This window comes from Choloepus didactylus, chromosome 21 (assembly GCF_015220235.1).
Source record: "Choloepus didactylus isolate mChoDid1 chromosome 21, mChoDid1.pri, whole genome shotgun sequence".
Taxonomy (NCBI): domain Eukaryota; kingdom Metazoa; phylum Chordata; class Mammalia; order Pilosa; family Megalonychidae; genus Choloepus; species Choloepus didactylus.
In genome coordinates, this window is record NC_051327.1 from 17,638,235 (window position 1) to 17,656,674 (window position 18,440).

General features: G+C 53.5%; 1 protein-coding gene across 1 annotated transcript; it reads right to left on the minus strand.

The window, feature by feature from the left end:
- Positions 1 to 2,526: 2,526 nt before the first annotated feature.
- On the minus strand, positions 2,527 to 11,224 carry SSC4D (scavenger receptor cysteine rich family member with 4 domains). Its single transcript, XM_037814646.1, is given in 11 exon segments — positions 2,527 to 3,487; positions 3,986 to 4,054; positions 4,927 to 5,238; positions 5,357 to 5,431; positions 5,919 to 5,967; positions 5,969 to 5,997; positions 7,111 to 7,425; positions 8,216 to 8,293; positions 8,957 to 9,262; positions 9,522 to 9,557; positions 11,059 to 11,224. Coding segments are annotated over 11 exon segments (1,752 nt in total). The 3' UTR covers positions 2,527 to 3,170.
- Between the last annotated feature and the right edge of the window lie 7,216 nt (positions 11,225 to 18,440).

The following is an 18,440-nucleotide window of genomic DNA, read 5'->3' on the forward strand; positions in this document are numbered from 1 at the left end:
GTTTAAGGTATTAATCACTAGCTCAATTTATCTTGTCTATTTATTTGTTCACAGGCTTATCACGGGTCTTCTCTTGAGGGTGATCTTCATGCTGTGCTAACAGGAACCTGGTCCAGCTCTCTTCTTGCTCTGTAGCCCAAGAGTCCAGCACAGTGCTTGCCCAGGACCCAGGTGCTCAAGAGCTACCTGCTCATGTCCTGTATTCACTCAACAAATATTTGAGCACCTGCTGTGTGTTACATCCTACACACAGAGTTGGACACAACAGACAGCACCACAGCCCTCAGAGTCCCCCAGGGCTTGTGGAGGGTACAGCCAAGTCAGTAGTCTGATGAGATGCAGTGGGGAGTGCTGTCATTGGGGAGATATAAGGTGCCACAGGGACTCCTAGTTCAGACTGGGTGGGGGGTGTCAGTCATTTTTCTGGAGAAAATGAAAGCTGAGACTTGAGGTTAAATAAGAGTTGGCCAAGGGGAAGGAGGGGAGAGAGTGACGAGTATTCCAGGCAGAGAGTACAGCGTGTGCAGAGGCCCTGTGGGAAGAGAGCCCAGACATTAGAGGAATTGAAAGTAGTTCAGCCTGGCTAGATCCTGGTAGCAAGTGGCGAGAGATGATGCTGAAAACACAGGCAGAGCCAGACTGTGCAGGATCTTGTAATCTGAGCTGAGGAGTTGAGAAAGAGCACTAGGGAGCCATGGAAGGGGTTAAGCAGGGGGGTGGCATCATCAGATTTGTAACTATGAGAAAGTTCACTGTTCCTGTGGTATGGGGAATGGGATAAAGATGGGGAGAGAGTGAAGGGGCCATGGTAAGAAATGTGGGGATGGAGAGACGTGGACAAATTCAAGAAAGGTTTGGTAGATAGAATAAACAGGATTTAGTGATTTATTAGTTGCTTGAGGTAGGGGTTTTTGAGGATAACACCCACATTTCTGCCTTCAGCTAGTGGTTGATAGTGCTGCTTACCAAACAGAGAAACTTGGGTTGAGACGTAGCTGACATTTTAAGTGGGACCAGGCTGAATTTCAAGAGAGAAAGGGCACACAAGTCAACAATGGTTAGTCTGTGAGTTTTTTAGGGGTAAGAGCCTTGTCTTATCTGTGTGTTCCCAATCCCAGCATGCCCTGGCACACAGAAGGTTAGCCAACATTTGGTGAATAAACAGTGAACAGAGCCCAAGCCCTAATACCTGGCTGCAAAGCATGTTCCAGGTAAACGCCCCAGGGCAGAGAAAAATTGGAGAGCCTGTGGGTACCTCAGTCAGGGTGGGCTAGTTTATGCTGCTCTTTTAACCCCAAATCTCAGTAGCTGAGAACACCAAGGTTTATTTCTCACTCACTCTCTGTGCCCATCTTAAGTCAGCAGAGGCTTTGCTCCAGGTGATCTCTAGGGGACACAGGTTGATGGGGCCTCCACCATCTGGAATGTCACTGGTCACCTTGACAGGAAAGGGAACTTGGCAAATAGTGCATGGGTCCTTGGAGGCTTCTGCCTGGGACGATGCGTCTGCTCATGTTTCATTGGCCAAAGCATGTCAGGGAAGTGCAAATCTATCATCTGCAGGAAGGAGAACTGGAAATGTAGCTGAGCGGTATTCATGACTATCAAGCTGGGCCTAAAGAATCTTAGGTTCTAGTCTGGCTCTACTGTGCAAAGGTGGACAAGACTTTCCCCTCTCTGGGCCTCAGTTTTCCTTGTCTGTAAAAAGGAGCAGTAATACTTCACTCACAGGCCTGCAGGGAGGAACAATGGAGAATGTTGATGACAGTGCTTTGTCTAGATAAGAAAAGAGAAGCCAGAGTGGGGAAGCTGTGATATTGCTCAGAACAAGGGAAAGGCACACTGGAATGTGTGTGGCTGGGGTGGCTGTGACCATGGGCCAAGGAGACTCTGTGAGCACAGCACAGGCTAAGTAGCTGGGGCCTGGAGAAGGAGACGTGATGACAGAAGCAAAGGATAGAGTGATGTAATTGCCGGCTGGAAAGAGGCCATGAGCCAAGGAAAGCGTGCAGCCTCTAGAAGCTGGAAAAGGCCAGGGAACAGATTCTCCTCTAGAGCCTCCAGAAAGGAACATTGCCCTGCCAACACCTTGGATTTAGCCCAGTGAGAACCATTTCAGGCTTCTGACGTTGAGAACTATAAGACAACTCATCTGTGTTTTTTAAGCCACTACAATTTGTGGTATTTGTAATGGCAGCCCAAACCTATGAGTGCAGCCTTGACACTGGCAATTCATCCACCCTGGGGCTGAGAGAGAAGGTTCTGGCAGGATCCCCTGCTTCTCTTGCCCCTGGTGCTCCAGCTGAGGGCCCACGAGGAGGCAGAGCTTGGGGAAACCCCATGCTGCTTTCTTCTCCCTCATCTCCCTTTCTTGTTTCCTCCTCTAGTGATTCTCTCTGATGAGACATTCTTGAAGTTCTCCGTCCCTACACTGGTTTCCTCCAGACTCCCAACCAGAATATTTCCTGCTGCCACAAATAATGTACTTATGCCCAAATACTGACTTCAGTTCAAAGTCAGGGGGGACAATGCTTTATTGACTTGGCACCTATGAATGGTGGCTACAGGCCCCCAGGTTCTTTGCTACTGCAAAGTGGAGGCTCTGTGGTGGGGGCAGCATGAATCAGAGACACTGGTTTCAGCTGCAGGGAGGGGCCACTGTCCCTGCTTTGGCCCCTCCAGTCCCCTTGTCCAGCCAAGCACCATCTAAGCCCAGGCCCTCTCGGGGCAGGGCAGGGCAGGGCAACGGCCCAGGTTCCTCTGCAGCCCAACAGTCCAGGGTAAGAGCTGTAGACCTCTCCTGCCTTTCCTCTTCGGAGGGAGTGGGGGAGACAGATGTGGGGGCAGAAGAGGAGATATTCCTTTTACAGAGGGCCCCTGGGCCTGGGTCCAGGAAGATAGGAACAGGTTTCTATAGCAGGAGCCCACCAAAGAGGAGAGTTGAAAGTCATTTTCTTTCCCTCCATTGTCTGTTTGGAGCTGACGACAGGCTGAGGTCACACAACAGGTTGATGGGGTGGAGCCAGGCTCCCCACTAGGGTCCACACTGTCTGTGTAGGCTCTCTCCCAGGCAAGGGGAGGGAGGGCCAGAGGGAACTGCAGGAGTCATGGAGGAGGGCTTCCTGGAGGAGAGGGGCTCCTGGAAGAGGTGGTCTGTAGAACGAGCTGGGTCATGATGGCTGGCACAGGACACTGGCATCCTCACTGTGGTCACAGTTGTGGGCATCCCAGCGGATGTGAGAACAGAGCAGCAGGATGCTCTCATCACCACGGCACTTGACATTGTCCAGGTGGATGGGGCCTCGGCCTGGGCCAAAGTGGGCCTCGCCAGGGGCTGCCAGGGCCTGGCCACAGCCCAGCTGGCGGCACAGGACACCGGCCGCCCGCAGATCCCACGCATCATCGCAGATAGTGCCCCACTGCTGCCCCAAGAAGAGCTCCACACGCCCCTCACAGCGGTGGGCTCCACTGGCTAGACGTAGGTGCCCTGCAGGGGGACAAGGCCTAGGGCTGGAAGGGGCTGGCCCATGCCAGGCCACTCCCAAGCTCGACCAGGAAAGGGGTCAATAGAGGAGGCAAAGGGTGGCAGTCTGACACACGGCTCTGCCCTGGGAGCTGCGCAGTGAGAGCAAATTAGATTAACATAGGAGGGGCATCTCCCCAGACTCACACTCAGGACGGGAAGAAGTAGGGTACAAGCTTTTGTTGAGGGCTCCCTACGTGTTGGGGGCTTCACATCCACTCTCTCCTTAGTCCTCTGTTCAGAATCTCGGTAGGTGAGACCCAGGCCAAACCGTGATTGTGTCTCCTGAAGACCACCCCCACCCCACCCCCTATTATTGAGTCTTGAGACTAGCACAAAAAGACAAGGGTTCAGGACCCGTGCAGATCTGTTGAGCTGTGTGACCCCAGGCTGTGACCTCCACCAACCAGGCCCTTCCTATATTAATGCCCCACCCTTCTCTTGGGGTCTATGGGTACCTACCGTCCCTGGGCCGAGGAGTGGGCACCCGGGTGGTCTCAGAACCATCCTGCTGGACTTGTTCCTCTGGACCTGGCTCAGCACGGACAGAGAGAAAGGGATAGGGTAGACACATTGGGGAACATGTTCCTTGGGTCCAGGCCACTTCCTATCCTCTTAAGGGCTCTGTTCTGGGGACAGAAAGGACTTTGCAAGATTCAGAAAATGGGGTTGTGCTTCTCTGATCCTGACCCAAAGCAGAACCTTTGTAGTCCATCCTTTTGTGGCCAAGGCTATGGGGAAGGGCAGGAGGGCCTACCAGGCCTGGGGCCCAGAATGTGGGTGAAGATCTCAGTTCCAACATCAGTCAGTATGCAAAAGCATTTTAAAATGTGTCAGACTTGCAAACACCCCTTTTCAATAGGCTCCTCCCAAAGGCCAGAAGTGTGCCCTCTGCAGTCTGATCAACTTTCTCCGCCTACTAGAGTTCGGAGGGTCTTTGACTCTGCAAAGCCCAAAGCGCTCCGGCTCCGCCCCTTACAGATCGTTTTAGCCTTTATTCCTTCTTCTAACCGGGCCCGCCCGGGCCCCGCCCCCGGACCCGCCCGGGCCCCGCCCCCAGACCCGCCCCCTTCTCCTCCCCTTCCCTCACTGCGGAGCGCCCGCCCTCTCCAGGCCCCGCCCCGCCCCGCGCCGCTTCCTCACTGCAGAGGGTTGCACCCTCCCGGGCCCCGCCCCCGCCACGCAGCCGCAGAGCGCTCCAGAGGTCGGGCTCCGCCTCTCTTTGCGAAGTGCGCGCTCTCCCCCCGCCCCTCTCAAGCCGCAGTGCCGTAGAGTAGCGCACGGCCCCGCCCACCCACCAGACAGCACCCCCTCCCCCAGTGTGCGGCCCGCCCATCCCTCAGAGCCTGCCCCACCGCCCCCGCGCCGCAGTGCGCGCTTCCACGCGTTCCCGCCAGCCTCACCTGCGCAGAGCGCGCCCGCGTCCTCGTGGTGGCCGCAGTTGTGCTGGCCCCAGCCCAGGTGGAAGCAGTCGCTCAGGCGGGCCTCCGTGCCGGCGCAGCCCACGTTGTCCAGCAGCACGGGGCCGCGGCCGTAGCCGAAGTGGCCGAGGCCGGTGGCGCCCAGCGCGGGTCCGCAGCCCGCCTCGCGACAGGCCACGCGCGCGTCTGCGAAGTCCCAGTCATCGTCGCACACGGTGCCCCAGCCCCCGGCGTGCAGCACCTCCACGCGGCCGAGGCACGGGCCAGGGCCGCCCACCAGTCGCAGCCGCCCGCCTGCGGGGGGCCAGAGGGGCTGGGCTGGGGCGGCCGGCTCCAAGGCCCCACCCTCTCCCACCCCCAGCGGCCGGGACTAGAGCAGGAGCGCTCTGCATGTCGGTGTTCCTCCACTTACTTTTCTTCCCTGCGGCCCAGGCGGCTGTGGTGAACAGTGCCATCTCTCTGGAAGGCTGGGCACCAACTCCGGTAGCTGCAGAGACAGGGCATCTAGAGCGCTTGAAGGGGCCAAGGAGGCCTTCTGGCCTGCAGCAGGGCACGGGGACGTCTACTGAGCTCCCCCCATCTGTACCACACCCGCACTCCACACTAAGCCTCCATCCGAGTCACTACCATGTTGTAAACTTAATTGGAATGAATCCAATCCCCTAAACCCTTGGTCACAAGGTCTCAATCTCAGCACCAACCCACATTTTATTTCAGAGCTTCGAAGAAATCTCTGACTACCTTCCACCACACCCCCCTTGAACTTTTCAGAGCTCTGCGGATTTTATCCTTCTCCATCTGTTCCTCGTTCTCTAACCCACCACTTTACCATCTGGCCCAGAGCCCTGGCCTGGTACATCAGGTCCCCCTTCCTGTATCTCTGGATGTTGGTTCTCCAGAACAGCCTTTCCAATGCCCAGCCCTAACCACTGTGCCCCTACAATCCCAGCCACCAAGGGCTGGGGCCTCCTCACCTGCTGGCTCTGTGTGCCAGGCCCAGTCTTCTCTTGTGGCAGAGGGGGGGCAGTGCTGTGAGGGTGGAGGAGGCCAGGACTAGAGCAGAAGAGAAGGGAGCAGGGTCAGAAACTGAGGTTCTAGTTCCTGGTCAGCTGTGGGCTGTCAGGGGAGTGTGGGAGAATCACCCTGGAGAAGACAATAGATTTTGCTGCCAGGGCTGGAGGCTCAGCCCCAGTTGGGGTCCAAGGAGGCCTGCCCCACTTTTGACACTCGTAATTTACTTGTGCTGCATGGTGTACCCTTCCCAGTGTATAGAGGGCTTTCACAGACAGGCTTTCATTCCTTGCTGAGATCTAAGACATGGAGATACAGAAGGCCTTGCCACCAGGAAGGGCCGTCCAGTCTTGAGGAGTTCGCAGAACAAGACTCGTTATCCCCACCTTACAGATAAAATAGGGCTAGAAAGGGTAAGAGATACGTGGAAGGGTGTCACACGGTAAGGTTAGCCCTGGCTCTGCCTCTCGGGGCCCCAGCTTCCCCACCTGTCAACTGGGAATGACGGCCACTAGTTTGCTGTGAGGCAGAAGGAGCTGTGGAGAAGCACTCTACATCTGGTAGAGTGGAGTCCACTTGTCAAGTGGCATTATTGCCCTATTATTCCTATTTGCTGAGAACCCCCCTCCCCCCCCAATGGGAGAGGGGCCAGGTGAGGAGAAAACAGTGGAGCATCAGGATTACAGAGGGTGGCACTAGCTCATTCTGGGGGCATACCTGGGCTTCACTTAAAGAATTCTGGCATATTCCTGGGGGAAATACTACAGTATTGTTACTTTACTCCGAGGTATTCCATGAAGAGTACTGGGAAATTGCTAGAAAGTTTGGGGACATTCTTGGGGCACCGGTAGATAATGCTGGAGTATACTAGAGTAAGTACTGTTCCCAGCTGTGGAGTATACCACAGGCTATTATGAGGCACTTCTACAGCAGTACTGAGATATTAAAAGTATTATTGGGGCCTTCGGGGGAACTCTGGGGAGCACACGGGCGGCTGAAAGTCACCCCCCGACCCAGGAAGTACTCCGCCTCGGCCAGCTTCCGGTCAGAGCCCTGGCGGGCCCCGCCCACGTCCTGCCCACCGGCCCCGCCCACGTCCTGCCCACCGGCCCCGCCCCGGCTCGGGCTCCCCGGCCCCGCCTCCCGAGCCCGCACCTGCGCAGAGCGCGCCGGCGTCCTCATGGTGGCCGCAGTTGTGCACGCCCCAGCCCAGACTCAGGCACGCTGCCAGGCGGGGCTCGCCGCCTTCGCAGTGCACGTTGTCCAGCAGGATGTGTCCGGTGCCATAGCCGAAAAAGGCGTTGGTGGTGGCAGCCAGGGCCTCCCCGCAGCCGAGCTGGCGGCAGACCACGGCGGCGTCCGGGAGCCCCCAGTCGTCGTCGCATACGGTGCCCCACAGGCCACCGTGCAGAATCTCCACCCGGCCCTGACACGGGCCCGCGCCCCCTACCAGTCGCACGCTGCCCTCACCTGGTGGGAAGTATGGGGTGCATCTCCCTCTGGGCTCTGCCTCCCCTCCCTTCCCCCCCAAAAGTGCACCTGACCCACTCATTCACCCACAATGCACCAGGCCCTCACAAACCCACAGGGGACGGTGCCCCAGGACCTAAAACCCAGGAGCAGCTGCTCACCCACTTACTCCCAGCGCTCTGCCTCCTCACAGTCCAGATTCGGGGTGGGTTGTGGGATCACAGGACAGGTCAACTGTCCTAAAGCCCAGCTTTAAATGTGTCATACCCTGCCTAAAACCAGTCCTTCTTGCCCTTGTCCACGCTCTTCTAGCAGTTGAGGATGGGCGCCTTCCTCATTTATGGCTCAATGAAAGCTTTCTTGCCTTTTCAAGGTCCAGCTCTTCCTCCAGGAAGTCATCCCTGATCTCCCAATGGCTCAGACCCTCTTTTTCCTCTGGCCTTCCTTACCTTTTTATCTGTCTCTCCTTTAGGGCACTTTTTTTTTCCTGGTTCTACATCACCCTTGTAGTTTTTATGCATATCTGACACTCCCATTAAGCTAAGCTTCAGCCCCCACCCCCACCTCTCCCTTTCTCTAACCTTGGGCTGACTTTATTTTTAATCATCCCACAGGAGTGGATCCTCTTTCTCCATCCAGACTGTGAGCTGTCCAAGGGTGGAAGGGTGGGGTGGGGGAATGACCAGCTCGCCCACCTGTACTCCTTTCCACTGCCTAGGGTAGGCTGTGGGAAACCCCTCCTTGGATTCCTCTCCCAAGCCAAGTGGCCGCCCATATTACCCTTCCTTACCTTTCCCATTCTGGGGGGTTGTGGGGGGCATTCTACTGATTAACACCTTCCTTGTTGGGGGCTCCGTGGGCTGAAACTCTGGGAAGGAAGCAGGGTGGAAGGGAGGAAGATATATGGGTCTTTGTGTTCTCCATCCTCACACCCACAGGGCATGTGAGGGGCTCTTGCCACACAAGGGTCAAAGCCAGGAACCCTGGGGCTTGAGAGGAGAAGGGGCCACGGAGCCCTGAACTCTAAAGCAGTTCTTAAAGCAGCATCAGCATCAGCATCACCTGGGAGCTTGTTAGAAATGCAAATTCTCAGGCCCCAGCTCAGACCTACGGAATCAGAAACTAGGGACCCCAACTGTGGTTTAACAAGCCCTCCAGGTGATTCTCTTGAAAGTGATACCACTGCCCTCAAGGTCAAAGTCTCCCAGAGTTTCCACTGCAGCTCCATGCCAAGTGGAGTTTATGGCCAGTGTGGTCCCAATCCAGAAGGGAGCTCTGTTGGGACAATCGAGGCCATCCATGGAAGCAGTGATACTGCCCAAAAGGGGGGTCTCCAAGGTCATACAATGAACCCAAAGCACCTCTGGGGTCCAGGTCACCTGACACCCAGGCTGGGGCTTGTCCCCTCTAGCCAGGTCTCTTGCCTAGAACAGTCTTATCACAGGGAAGTCCCCTTGCCCATCCAGCCTGTAGCCCTGTCACCTTCCCACATACGTCTGCCTGCCCTCCCCAGTCACGGGCCTCTGCTCACCATTGCACAGGACGGCCACGTCCTCGTAGTGAAAGCAGTTGTGGATGCCCCAGCCCCGGCTTTCACACTCGCTCAGTGTAGCTTCCTGCCCACGGCACTCCACATTGTCCAGCAGGATGGGGCCCCAGCCCTGGCCAAAGGCAAGGGGCCGGGGCACAGGCAGCGCCAGGCCACAGCCCAGCTGGCGACACACCACGTTGGCATCCACCACGTCCCAGTCATCGTCGCAGACGCTGCCCCAGGAGCCAGCATGCAGGACCTCCAGTCGCCCCCGGCAGCGGCTCGGGCCCCCCACCAGCCTCAACTCTGTGGAGAGGGTGGAGCTGGCACCAGGGGGATCACTGGGCCCAACCTGTGGGATGCCTGCCTTGCCAAGAAGCCTTGGGCTCCATCCTTTCTGGGCCTTATTTCTCCCCCTGTAAAATGGGGAGACTGTAGCAATCCCTTTGAGGTGGGGGCATCGAGAGTGATGGAGGGCTGTGAGACACCCCGTGGGGTCTTTTGACTGAGACTCTGAGTTCCCGGGGGCTGGGGTGGGGGAGGAAGGACGGCCAGGGGCACCTACCTGGAAAGGGCAGTGGAGTGGGCTGCAGGGCACTGGCTGAAAGAAGAGTGAGGAAGTGCATTGGGTCCTCTGCCCCTCCAAGGAGTTGTCGCCCAGTCTCAGGAAAACAGGGCCCCCGTAACCCCCATTGTCCTCACCATCAGCCCCCTCCTCTCCCATTCCACTCCCCCTGCATTTCAGAAGTGCCATCATCTCTTTCCTTGACTGTCCCGATGGGCCTCCCCAGCTGCCCCCTCTCCCATGGGTTCACGACCACCCCAGAGTTACCTGCTTGAAACACTGAGTTGCTTTTCCCACTCTGATGCTAAATCCCATATTGATACTCTGGTATCTGCAGTATGAAGTCCCAGCCCAGGAGGTAGTCTTCTCCACCAAGCCTTCTGGTGTCTTCTAACCAGATTTACCTTACTTAATCTCCCATCAATCTACCCTCATCCATCTCCAGGCTGTTCTGCCTGAACCACCACTCTGGCTGACCCTGCCCCTTACAGTCCTGCCCATCCTACAAGGCCAAGCTCGGAGCCACCTGCTCTGGGAAGTCTTCCTTGAACCCTCTGCTCTCTGCTTCCTCTGAATCCCTGGGCACCATGTACAGGCCCCTTTTGGGGTCTTTGCCTGGTAATGTGGGTGTATCCATCTCATTTCTGTATCCCCCCACCACCCCTGCTCAGAGCCTGTTCCTCAGATGCTCAGTAGCTCTGCCTTAAAAGTATAAATCAGCTTTGGGATTCATTATGAACCCCCACCCCCATAATTTATCTATATGAGTAAACACATCAGCTATCACATATGAGGCCCTGCACCTGTTGTTTTATGTGGATTGGCTCACTCACTCATTAGGACAGTTGGTGAGGAGATAGCATTTTGCTGATGGGGAAACAGGTATGTTGAGGTTGTGTAACTTTCTCAAGGCCACACAGCAAATAAAGGGCAGAGCTGGGATGCCAACCCAGACAGCAGCTTTCTTATCCACCACTCAGTTCTGAGCAAGTGACATGAGAGGAGAGGTGGGGAGGAAATGGAGGGCAACTGGCCTAGCGTGCAAAATTTTAAACCCGTTAATCACCACCACCCCCAACTTGTGCACAGGGTATTGCAGTTCTCAGGCATTTTTGCATGCATTACCTCAAAGAATCCTTACAACAACCTCAGGGGTGTATACTAGGGTACCCATTTTACAGATGAAGAAATGGAGACTCCACTTCTTCTTTCTTAGATTAGGAAAGGTCATTTGATTCCACCTACTCTACCAGCTATCTCTCAAACAGCCATCGGCAAGCCCATCCCCTTTCCCTCCTTCCCTCTCTCCAGTGTCCCCTAACTGCCTGCTCTCTGTGTACAAGTAGCCCTCACCTCCAGCATTGAGTCCTCCACTCCCCAAACCCAGACCCTCAGCTTTCATCAACCCTGGGCAAATGTCCAAGCTGGAAAGAACATCAGAAACCAACACATCCCCATGCTTTGCACCATAATTCTACAGCTGGGAGAACTGAGAGCCAGGAAGGGGAAGAGGCAGGGGGTGGTGGGGAGCACTCACCCAGTGGCAGGAAGAGGAGGAAGGACAGGGCTGGGGGTGGAGGTGAGGGGGCAGTACCCTTGTCTCCTGGCCCCCACCCCCTGCCCTTCTCAACCAGCCGCGGACCAGTTCCCATCTCTGCGTCCTTGTACGTCCAGCTGGTGGACGGCCTTTTAGATGGTCCCATCAAGGGGCCGGGGAGCAGTCACAGCTGGAACATCTGGAATCAAAGATGCCCAGATGTTACTTCCAGCTGGAGAGACCCGGTAGGAGCTTCAGGAGAAGTGACATTTCACTTGCTTTTGACACTCTGAGTGGAGGCAAGAGGATGGGCCACAGCTTGGAGATGAGAAAGAGAGGAGCAGGTATGGAGTGAGGGTGCCTGGAGCAAAGGGGATGTGAGATCTAGTGGTGGGAGAGGAGGTTGGGAGGGATGACAGTGCCCCAACCGTGACCGCTGAGGGCTCAGAGTTCAGCGCAGCCCAGAGTGTGATGTTTGTACCACCCATGGCAGCTCAAATAATTTATTAGGGGGATGTAGATGGATGTTTATTCTCTTATTTTCACTGATATTTTTTCCCCTTCAATTTATGGTAAAGGATACTGGCTTTCCATTCATTGGAACAATATAAAGTTTCTGTTTGAACTTAGTTTAATTCCCACTGTGGAAAACAGTTTGGTGGTTCCCTAGAAGTTAAAAATAGAATTACCATAGGACCCAGCAATTCCGCTCCTAGCTTTATGCCCCAAAGAACTGAAAACAGGGACTCAGATACTTGCGTGCATTATTCGCAGTAGCCAAAAGGTGGAAACAACCCAAGTGTCCATCGACAGCTGAATGGATAAACAAATTGTGGTCTAGCCATACAATGGAATATTATTTGGCCATAAAAAGGAAAGACATACTGATAAAAGCTATAATATGAATGAACATCAAAAACAGTATGCTAAGCGAATGAAGCTAGATAAAAGGACAAATATTGTATGATTTCATTTATATGAAACATCAAGAATAGGTTAATTCGTAAAGACAAAAGTGGATTAGAGATTAACGGGCTGGGGGAGCAGGAATGGGGAGTTATTGTTTTTTGGGGGCAGAGTTTCTGTTTGGGGTGTTGAAGAAATGTTGGTAATAGATAGTGTTGATGGTAGCCACTGAATTGTACATTTAAAAATGGTTAAAATGGTGAATTTTATGTTATATATGTGTTAGCACAATAAAAATGTTAAAATAATTAATTTAAGTCAAAAGAAATGTGTCAATTTTAAGCAAAAATGTTGAGTAAATCTTAGTTCCCATGGCTCACACATAGGCAAAAAACGGTGAAGGGCTGGGTGTGTAAATGCCGTTGAGATGCTCTGCCCCTTCTGGGGAGGGAAGTCCTCGAAGATTTTAACTTTGTATGGAGGTGTACATACAGCACAGTGCCTCAGTCAGTAGTGTAGAGCCCAATGCATGTTTACACTGTGACTGTTCAGCATCCCGGAAGCCATTCCAAGGCCTGTTTGCCGGCAGCTTTTTAGCCACCGTATAACATTGGGTGTGTGGGGATGGATTGGCGGGGGAAGAGATGAGAGCCTGGTTTCCAGAATGATGCCCTTGTCCAGACCCCAGATAATGAGAAGCAGAGAGGAAGGACAGATGCAAAAGATTTCTGGGCAACTGCATTGGCAGGATTGGGCTGCAGTGCATTGTGGGGGACAGGGACAGGGAAGATAGCCACCTTGATGGGGCTGTAGCAGGAGGTGGTGGAGAGGATGGTTTTGTTTGGGATATCTCAAGAGCGGGGGTACCCGGTGATGCACCTCCCAGCAGGAACCTCTCCCCCCACCCCCCATCTCTCCCCAGCTCTGCCTCCGCCCTGGCATACAAACATGGCATACAAACAGTCTGGCTAGGGAGAGGATGAAAAACTATCTGTATGCGGACACCGGGTTCTCAACACCCTATTCATGGGGCCCCATACAGCCCCCAGTGGAATAATCAGCTTTTGTCCTCCACCTGCCTGGCCTGGGGACAGCTGGGAGATGGGAGCTGAGAGCTGCGGGGAAAGCGGGGAGCCACGGCCCAAGCTTCATGGGGTGGGGGGTGTGGGGACCCCACAGGTATCTGGGCCTTCCCCCGCCTCCCAGGCCACCCATCTCTCAGGCTGCTGGGACCCTGGTCCCCCCAGTTCAGGTCAGTCCTCACCTTGTGAGTGTGGGGACAGCTTCCAGGGAAGGGGCCGGAAAGCCTCAAGGTCTCCTACTCCACCCCCTGCCTCCAGGGTCCAGGAGTGACTGAGGAGTGAGGGTGAGCCCTGACCCTGACCGTGACCCTGACCGTGACCCTGACCCTGAGTGACCTGAAATCCTGGCTGATGCAAGAGCCTCACTCAGCCTGTCTCGCCTTCCAGCTCCCAGCTTGTCCCCTCCACCTGCTCCTGCCTCCCGCCGGGGGGACCTCAGTCAGGATGCCACTTCACACTGCTCTCCCCTGCCTGGGCTGTGGCTCTCCAAAGCTCCCAGGCTCCCTGTCTGCTTTTGATTCGTTCACCTATGGCGCTGAATGATCTCCTTACAGGGTGGGAGAGGCAGTGACCCCAAGGTTAGAAGCATCAGCTCTACCACCTGCTAGCTGCGGGACCTCACCTCGCTAAGCCTCGCATCCTCAACTGCAAAACGGGGCTAGTAACACAGTTACCTCTTACAGCTGTTGCCAGGTTAAATGAGCTAACGCTTATAAAGGGTTTAGCCTATGCCTGACCCACCCTAAGTGTGGTAGCTACTGTTATTTTTGCGCCACCCCCCGCCCCCCCATCTCGGCTGTAGAAACTTCCAGGGCAGTATATAGCAGCTGCTGAGCAACGCCTAGCTCAGGGTAAATACTCAAGGAATGTTTGTTGAATGACAAACTGTTGAATAAGTTAGGGCTGCAGAATCACAGAAGGAAGCGGTGAAAAGGGGCTTCATGGGTCATCAAGAACAATGTCCCATCTGACCTGTGGGAAACTGTTGTCAAAGCCTCCCCCTACCCTCCCCTACCACCTCCCCAGCAAAAGTGAAGGCTTCCTACCTGGGGGAATGCCCTGGGCTCTTTCTGTCCTTTCTTCCACCGTCAATCCAAGGTTGAATCACTTTCTCTTTCCCCAGAAGTTTAGGAGGGGGAAGAACCCCCAAAATGCAAATCAACGCAGACCTTTCTTCTTTGCTTCTCAAAGCTAGAAGGTGAGCCAAAGCGAAGTCCCCGTCCATGGAGCTGGCTGGTGGCCCCAGCCTGACCCCACCCGACCCCAGGGGCAGAGGCAGGCAAAGGGAGAGCTGAATGGCCTGGAGCAGCCCCAGAGAAGGGGCAGCCTGGCAAAGGAGAAGTTGGGGGGGCGGGGGTGTGGACTCACAGGCGGCCCCTCCTCCTGCCACCCCCGGGGCTTGGGTTTCAGAGAGGCCCAGCTGGGTCTCCTCCCCTTTGCAGGGCAGCCAAGCATCCTTCACATGCCAGGACCTGATCCAACTCCTGGTCCTGTTGCCTTGGGGGTCCCCCACCATGTCTGGGCCCATGTCCCAGTTAGGGGTCTGGGGATGTGGTCACGGGAGTCATTGTGCGAGGGGTGGGCTTCCCACATGAGAAGGAGCTTTCTGAAGTGCTGCTGCTTCTGCCTTGCTGTTTGGTTCCTGTTGAGTTCTGGAGCCTTTTGGGCCTCTATAGTTATAGATGACAGGAAGTGACATGTGGCTCATGCTGTAGTTTGTGGCTTCAATGAAGGACTGTGCTGGGTTGCGATGCAACTTCCTGCTGGAAGCACAGACTCAGCGCTGGAAGGGCCCTTGGAGCCCTCCCAGGGTGGTACCCAAACCTGGCTGTGCATCCGGATCAACCCCACCCCCTGGGGGACTTATGAAAAAGATGGACAGATTCATGCCCCACCACCCCTGCCCCGGAGATTTTGATCCAGAAGATCAGGGGTAGGGACCTCTTTCTGAAAAGCTCCTGGGGATCAGACAAGTTTGGGTACCATTGGTCTAGTTCAGGGTTTGTTATCATGCACATGGAAGACTGAGGCCCAGGGCAAAACAGCCGCGTGATCCCAGGACCTGGTTCCCTGACTCTGGTGCCCAGAAAAAGAAAACCCTCTCACAGATGCTCTGCCATCACCCAGCTCTCAAACCTACACACCCATGTGCACCTGCAGCCCTCTTTCTTTCCTACACCTCTCCGGCCTGGGAGAATCGCCTCTCCTGCAGGCCAGACTCCATCCCCTTCTGCCTGCTCCCTCTTCCAGCTGTACATCTTCTCTCTTTCATATTTAGCTGCTGTTTCCCAAACGAATTCTTCGCATCCGGCTTCCAAGCATTATAATCTCATTAAAAGCAAACAAAACAACCTTCTCAACTTGTGACCAGTGTTGTTGAGTTCTCACGGGGGAAATGGCCAGGCCCTAGGCTCCCCACCGTGCTCAGTTACAGGCTGGGGATGCCCAGGAAGACAGTGGCCTTGGCTGAAATGCCACAGTAGCTCCCCAAGGTCAGCTAACTGCAGTCCTCACAGCTGATCCACAGGCACTTCCTGGAAGGGAGTCCGAGCAGTGCATCTCCACAGTTGCCACATGAATCGACGCCCCCCTCCAGCTACTGTCCGGCTTTTGTCCTCCCAGTTTCAGCAACACATCACAGAGCTGTCTGCACACGCATCTCCATTTCCTCACTTCTCACGCACTGCTCAGCCCACTCTGATCAGCCTTCAGTCCTTACCACTCTGTTGGGTACCCTCTTGCTAAGGTCACTAATGCTCTCCATGTCATAAGATTCAAGGGCTATTTTCATTCCTTGTTTTAGTGAGGAAATAGGCTCTGTTACTATAACAGAGGGAACCTGTATTAGGTAGTTTTTTTCTGTGATGATGTGCATAACAGACAACCCCCAAATCTTATTTTCCTCCCATGGGTCTTCATGTTGGCTGTGATGGCTCTACTTCAGGCTGTGGGTTGAGGTCAGGATTTTCCCATGTGTCTCTCATTTAGGACCCAGGCTAAAGAAGAAGCAGTTACCTGGGGCATATTCCTCCTATAGTGGAGGGTAGGAACACAAAAGACCAAGCCAGAACATGAAAACACATACAAAGCCTCTGTTTGTGGATGACATACATCCCATCTGCTCAAAAGCAAGTCATATGGCCAAACCTGTTATTAATGAGGCAGGGGGAGTATAGCCCTCTATTCCGGTTTGCTAATGCTGCCGTTATGCAAAACACCAGAAATGGATTGGCTTTTATAAAGGGAGTTTATTTGGTTACAAAGTTACAGTCTGAAGGCCATGAAAATGTCCAAATGAAGGCATCAATACAAGTATGCCTTCACTGAAGGAAGGCCAGTGGCATCTGGAAAACCTCTGTTAGCTGGGAAGTCACGTGGCTGGTGTCTGCTGATCCCAGGGTGTGTTCCAGCTCCACTCTCAGCTCTTGTGCGTTCTCCAAAGTGTTTCTCTTGGCTGCAGCACCTCCTTCTGTCTGTGAACATAGGAATCATAGGACTCCAGTGATTCAATTAAGTCCAACCCTGAATGGGTGGGGTAACATCTCCATAGAAATTATCCAATCAAAGCTCTTGCCCACAGTTGATTGAGTCACATCTCCATGGAAACACTCAATCAAAGGATTCCAACCTAATCAACACTAGTACATCTGCCCCACAAGATTGCATCAAAGAACATGGTGTTTTGAGAGACATTATACACCAAAACTGGCACACCCTCCCATACAGGGGAGGAGGAGAGAATGGGAACGTTTGCTGAACAATAGTATAATTTACCGGAAAATAACAGAGTTTTAAACATTATCCAAATTTATTTTTCTCTTTCACCTACAAGTCCTTGTAGGAGGTCTAGAACTTGTGGGACAGCTCACGATCATTAATGACCCAGATTCCTTCTCTCTTGTTGCTCTGCCATCCTCAATGCAAGGGTTCCTGCTTATGGTCCGAGATGGCTGCTCCAGCTTCCACCACCATGTTTGCATTTCAGTCACTGAAAAAGGAAAGAAGGGAGAAGGGGAGGGCAGCATTTGATACCGTATCAGCTGTGATGTTTTTGAGAAAACACAAATCAAAGAGACTCACATGAGGGGATTTTTATTTCACTTAGCAAGAAGTTGAGAAGTAAGACCATTCCAGGGCTGGGTGATTCGGAGGTGTGACCTCATCCCCGAGGGCCCGGCTCTCCCGTGGCTCCACTCTGCGTCCTCAGCAAGTTGGAGCCTCCTCCTGGGCTGGCTTCCTGCGTGGGCTCAAGACAGCTGCCTCAGTTTTGAGTATCTCATGCATATGGCACTATTCAGAGTCAGAAAAGGGGGGACCTCCCCATTTTCTGTTGCATGTTAAAAGCTAGGAGGTATATCATGGGACTTGCCCTTATGAAGCTCGTTACTGCAAAGGAGAGGCTAAACCTGCTTATAATTGTGCCTAAGAGTCTCCCCCTGAGTACTTCTGTGTTGCTCAGATGTGGCTCTCTCTCTCTGTAGCTAACCCAACTCTGCAGGTGAACTCACTGCCCTCCCCCTATGTGGGACCCGACTCCCAGGGGTGTAAATCTCCCTGGCAATGCAGGATATGACTCCCGGGAATGAATCTGGACCCAGCACCGTGGGATTAAAAACATCTTCTTGACCAAAAGGGGGATGTGAAATGAAACAAAATAAAGTTTCAGTGGCTGAGAGATTCCAAATGGAATCGAGAGGTCACTCTGCTGGGCACTTTTATGCACTATATAGATAACCCTTTTTAGGTTTTAATGCATTGGAAGAGTAGAAGTAAATACCTGAAACTATCAAACTGCAACCCAGTAGCCTTGACTCTTGAAGACAATTGTATAGCAATGTAGTTTACAAGGGGTGACAGTGTGATTGTGAAAACCTTGTGGATCACACTCCCTTTATCCAGTGAATGGATGGATGAGTAGAAAAAGAGGACAAAAAACTAAGTGAAGAATGGGGTGGCAGGGCATGATTTGGGTGTTCTGTTTTACTTTTATTTTTTATTCTTATTTTCACTTTTTCTTGTACAAGGAAAATGTTCAAAGAATAGATTGGGGTGATGAATGCACAACTGTATGATGGTACCATGAGCAGTTGTTTGTATACCATGGATGATTGTATGGTATGTGAATATATCTCGAGAAAACTGAATTAAAAAAAAAAAAACAGAAGGACTTTCCCGGAAAACCCCCAAGAGACTTCCCCAACTCAGAACTCAAACAATCTCAAGGCTTTAAACGCCATTGATGTGCAAATGACTCTCACATTCATATTTCCAGCCCCAACCTCTCCTCTGAGTTCCACAAGTGTGTGTGTGTGTGTATACACACATATGTACACACACATCCATATATTTATATTGAGATATATAATTCGTATACCATAAAATTCACTCTGAGAA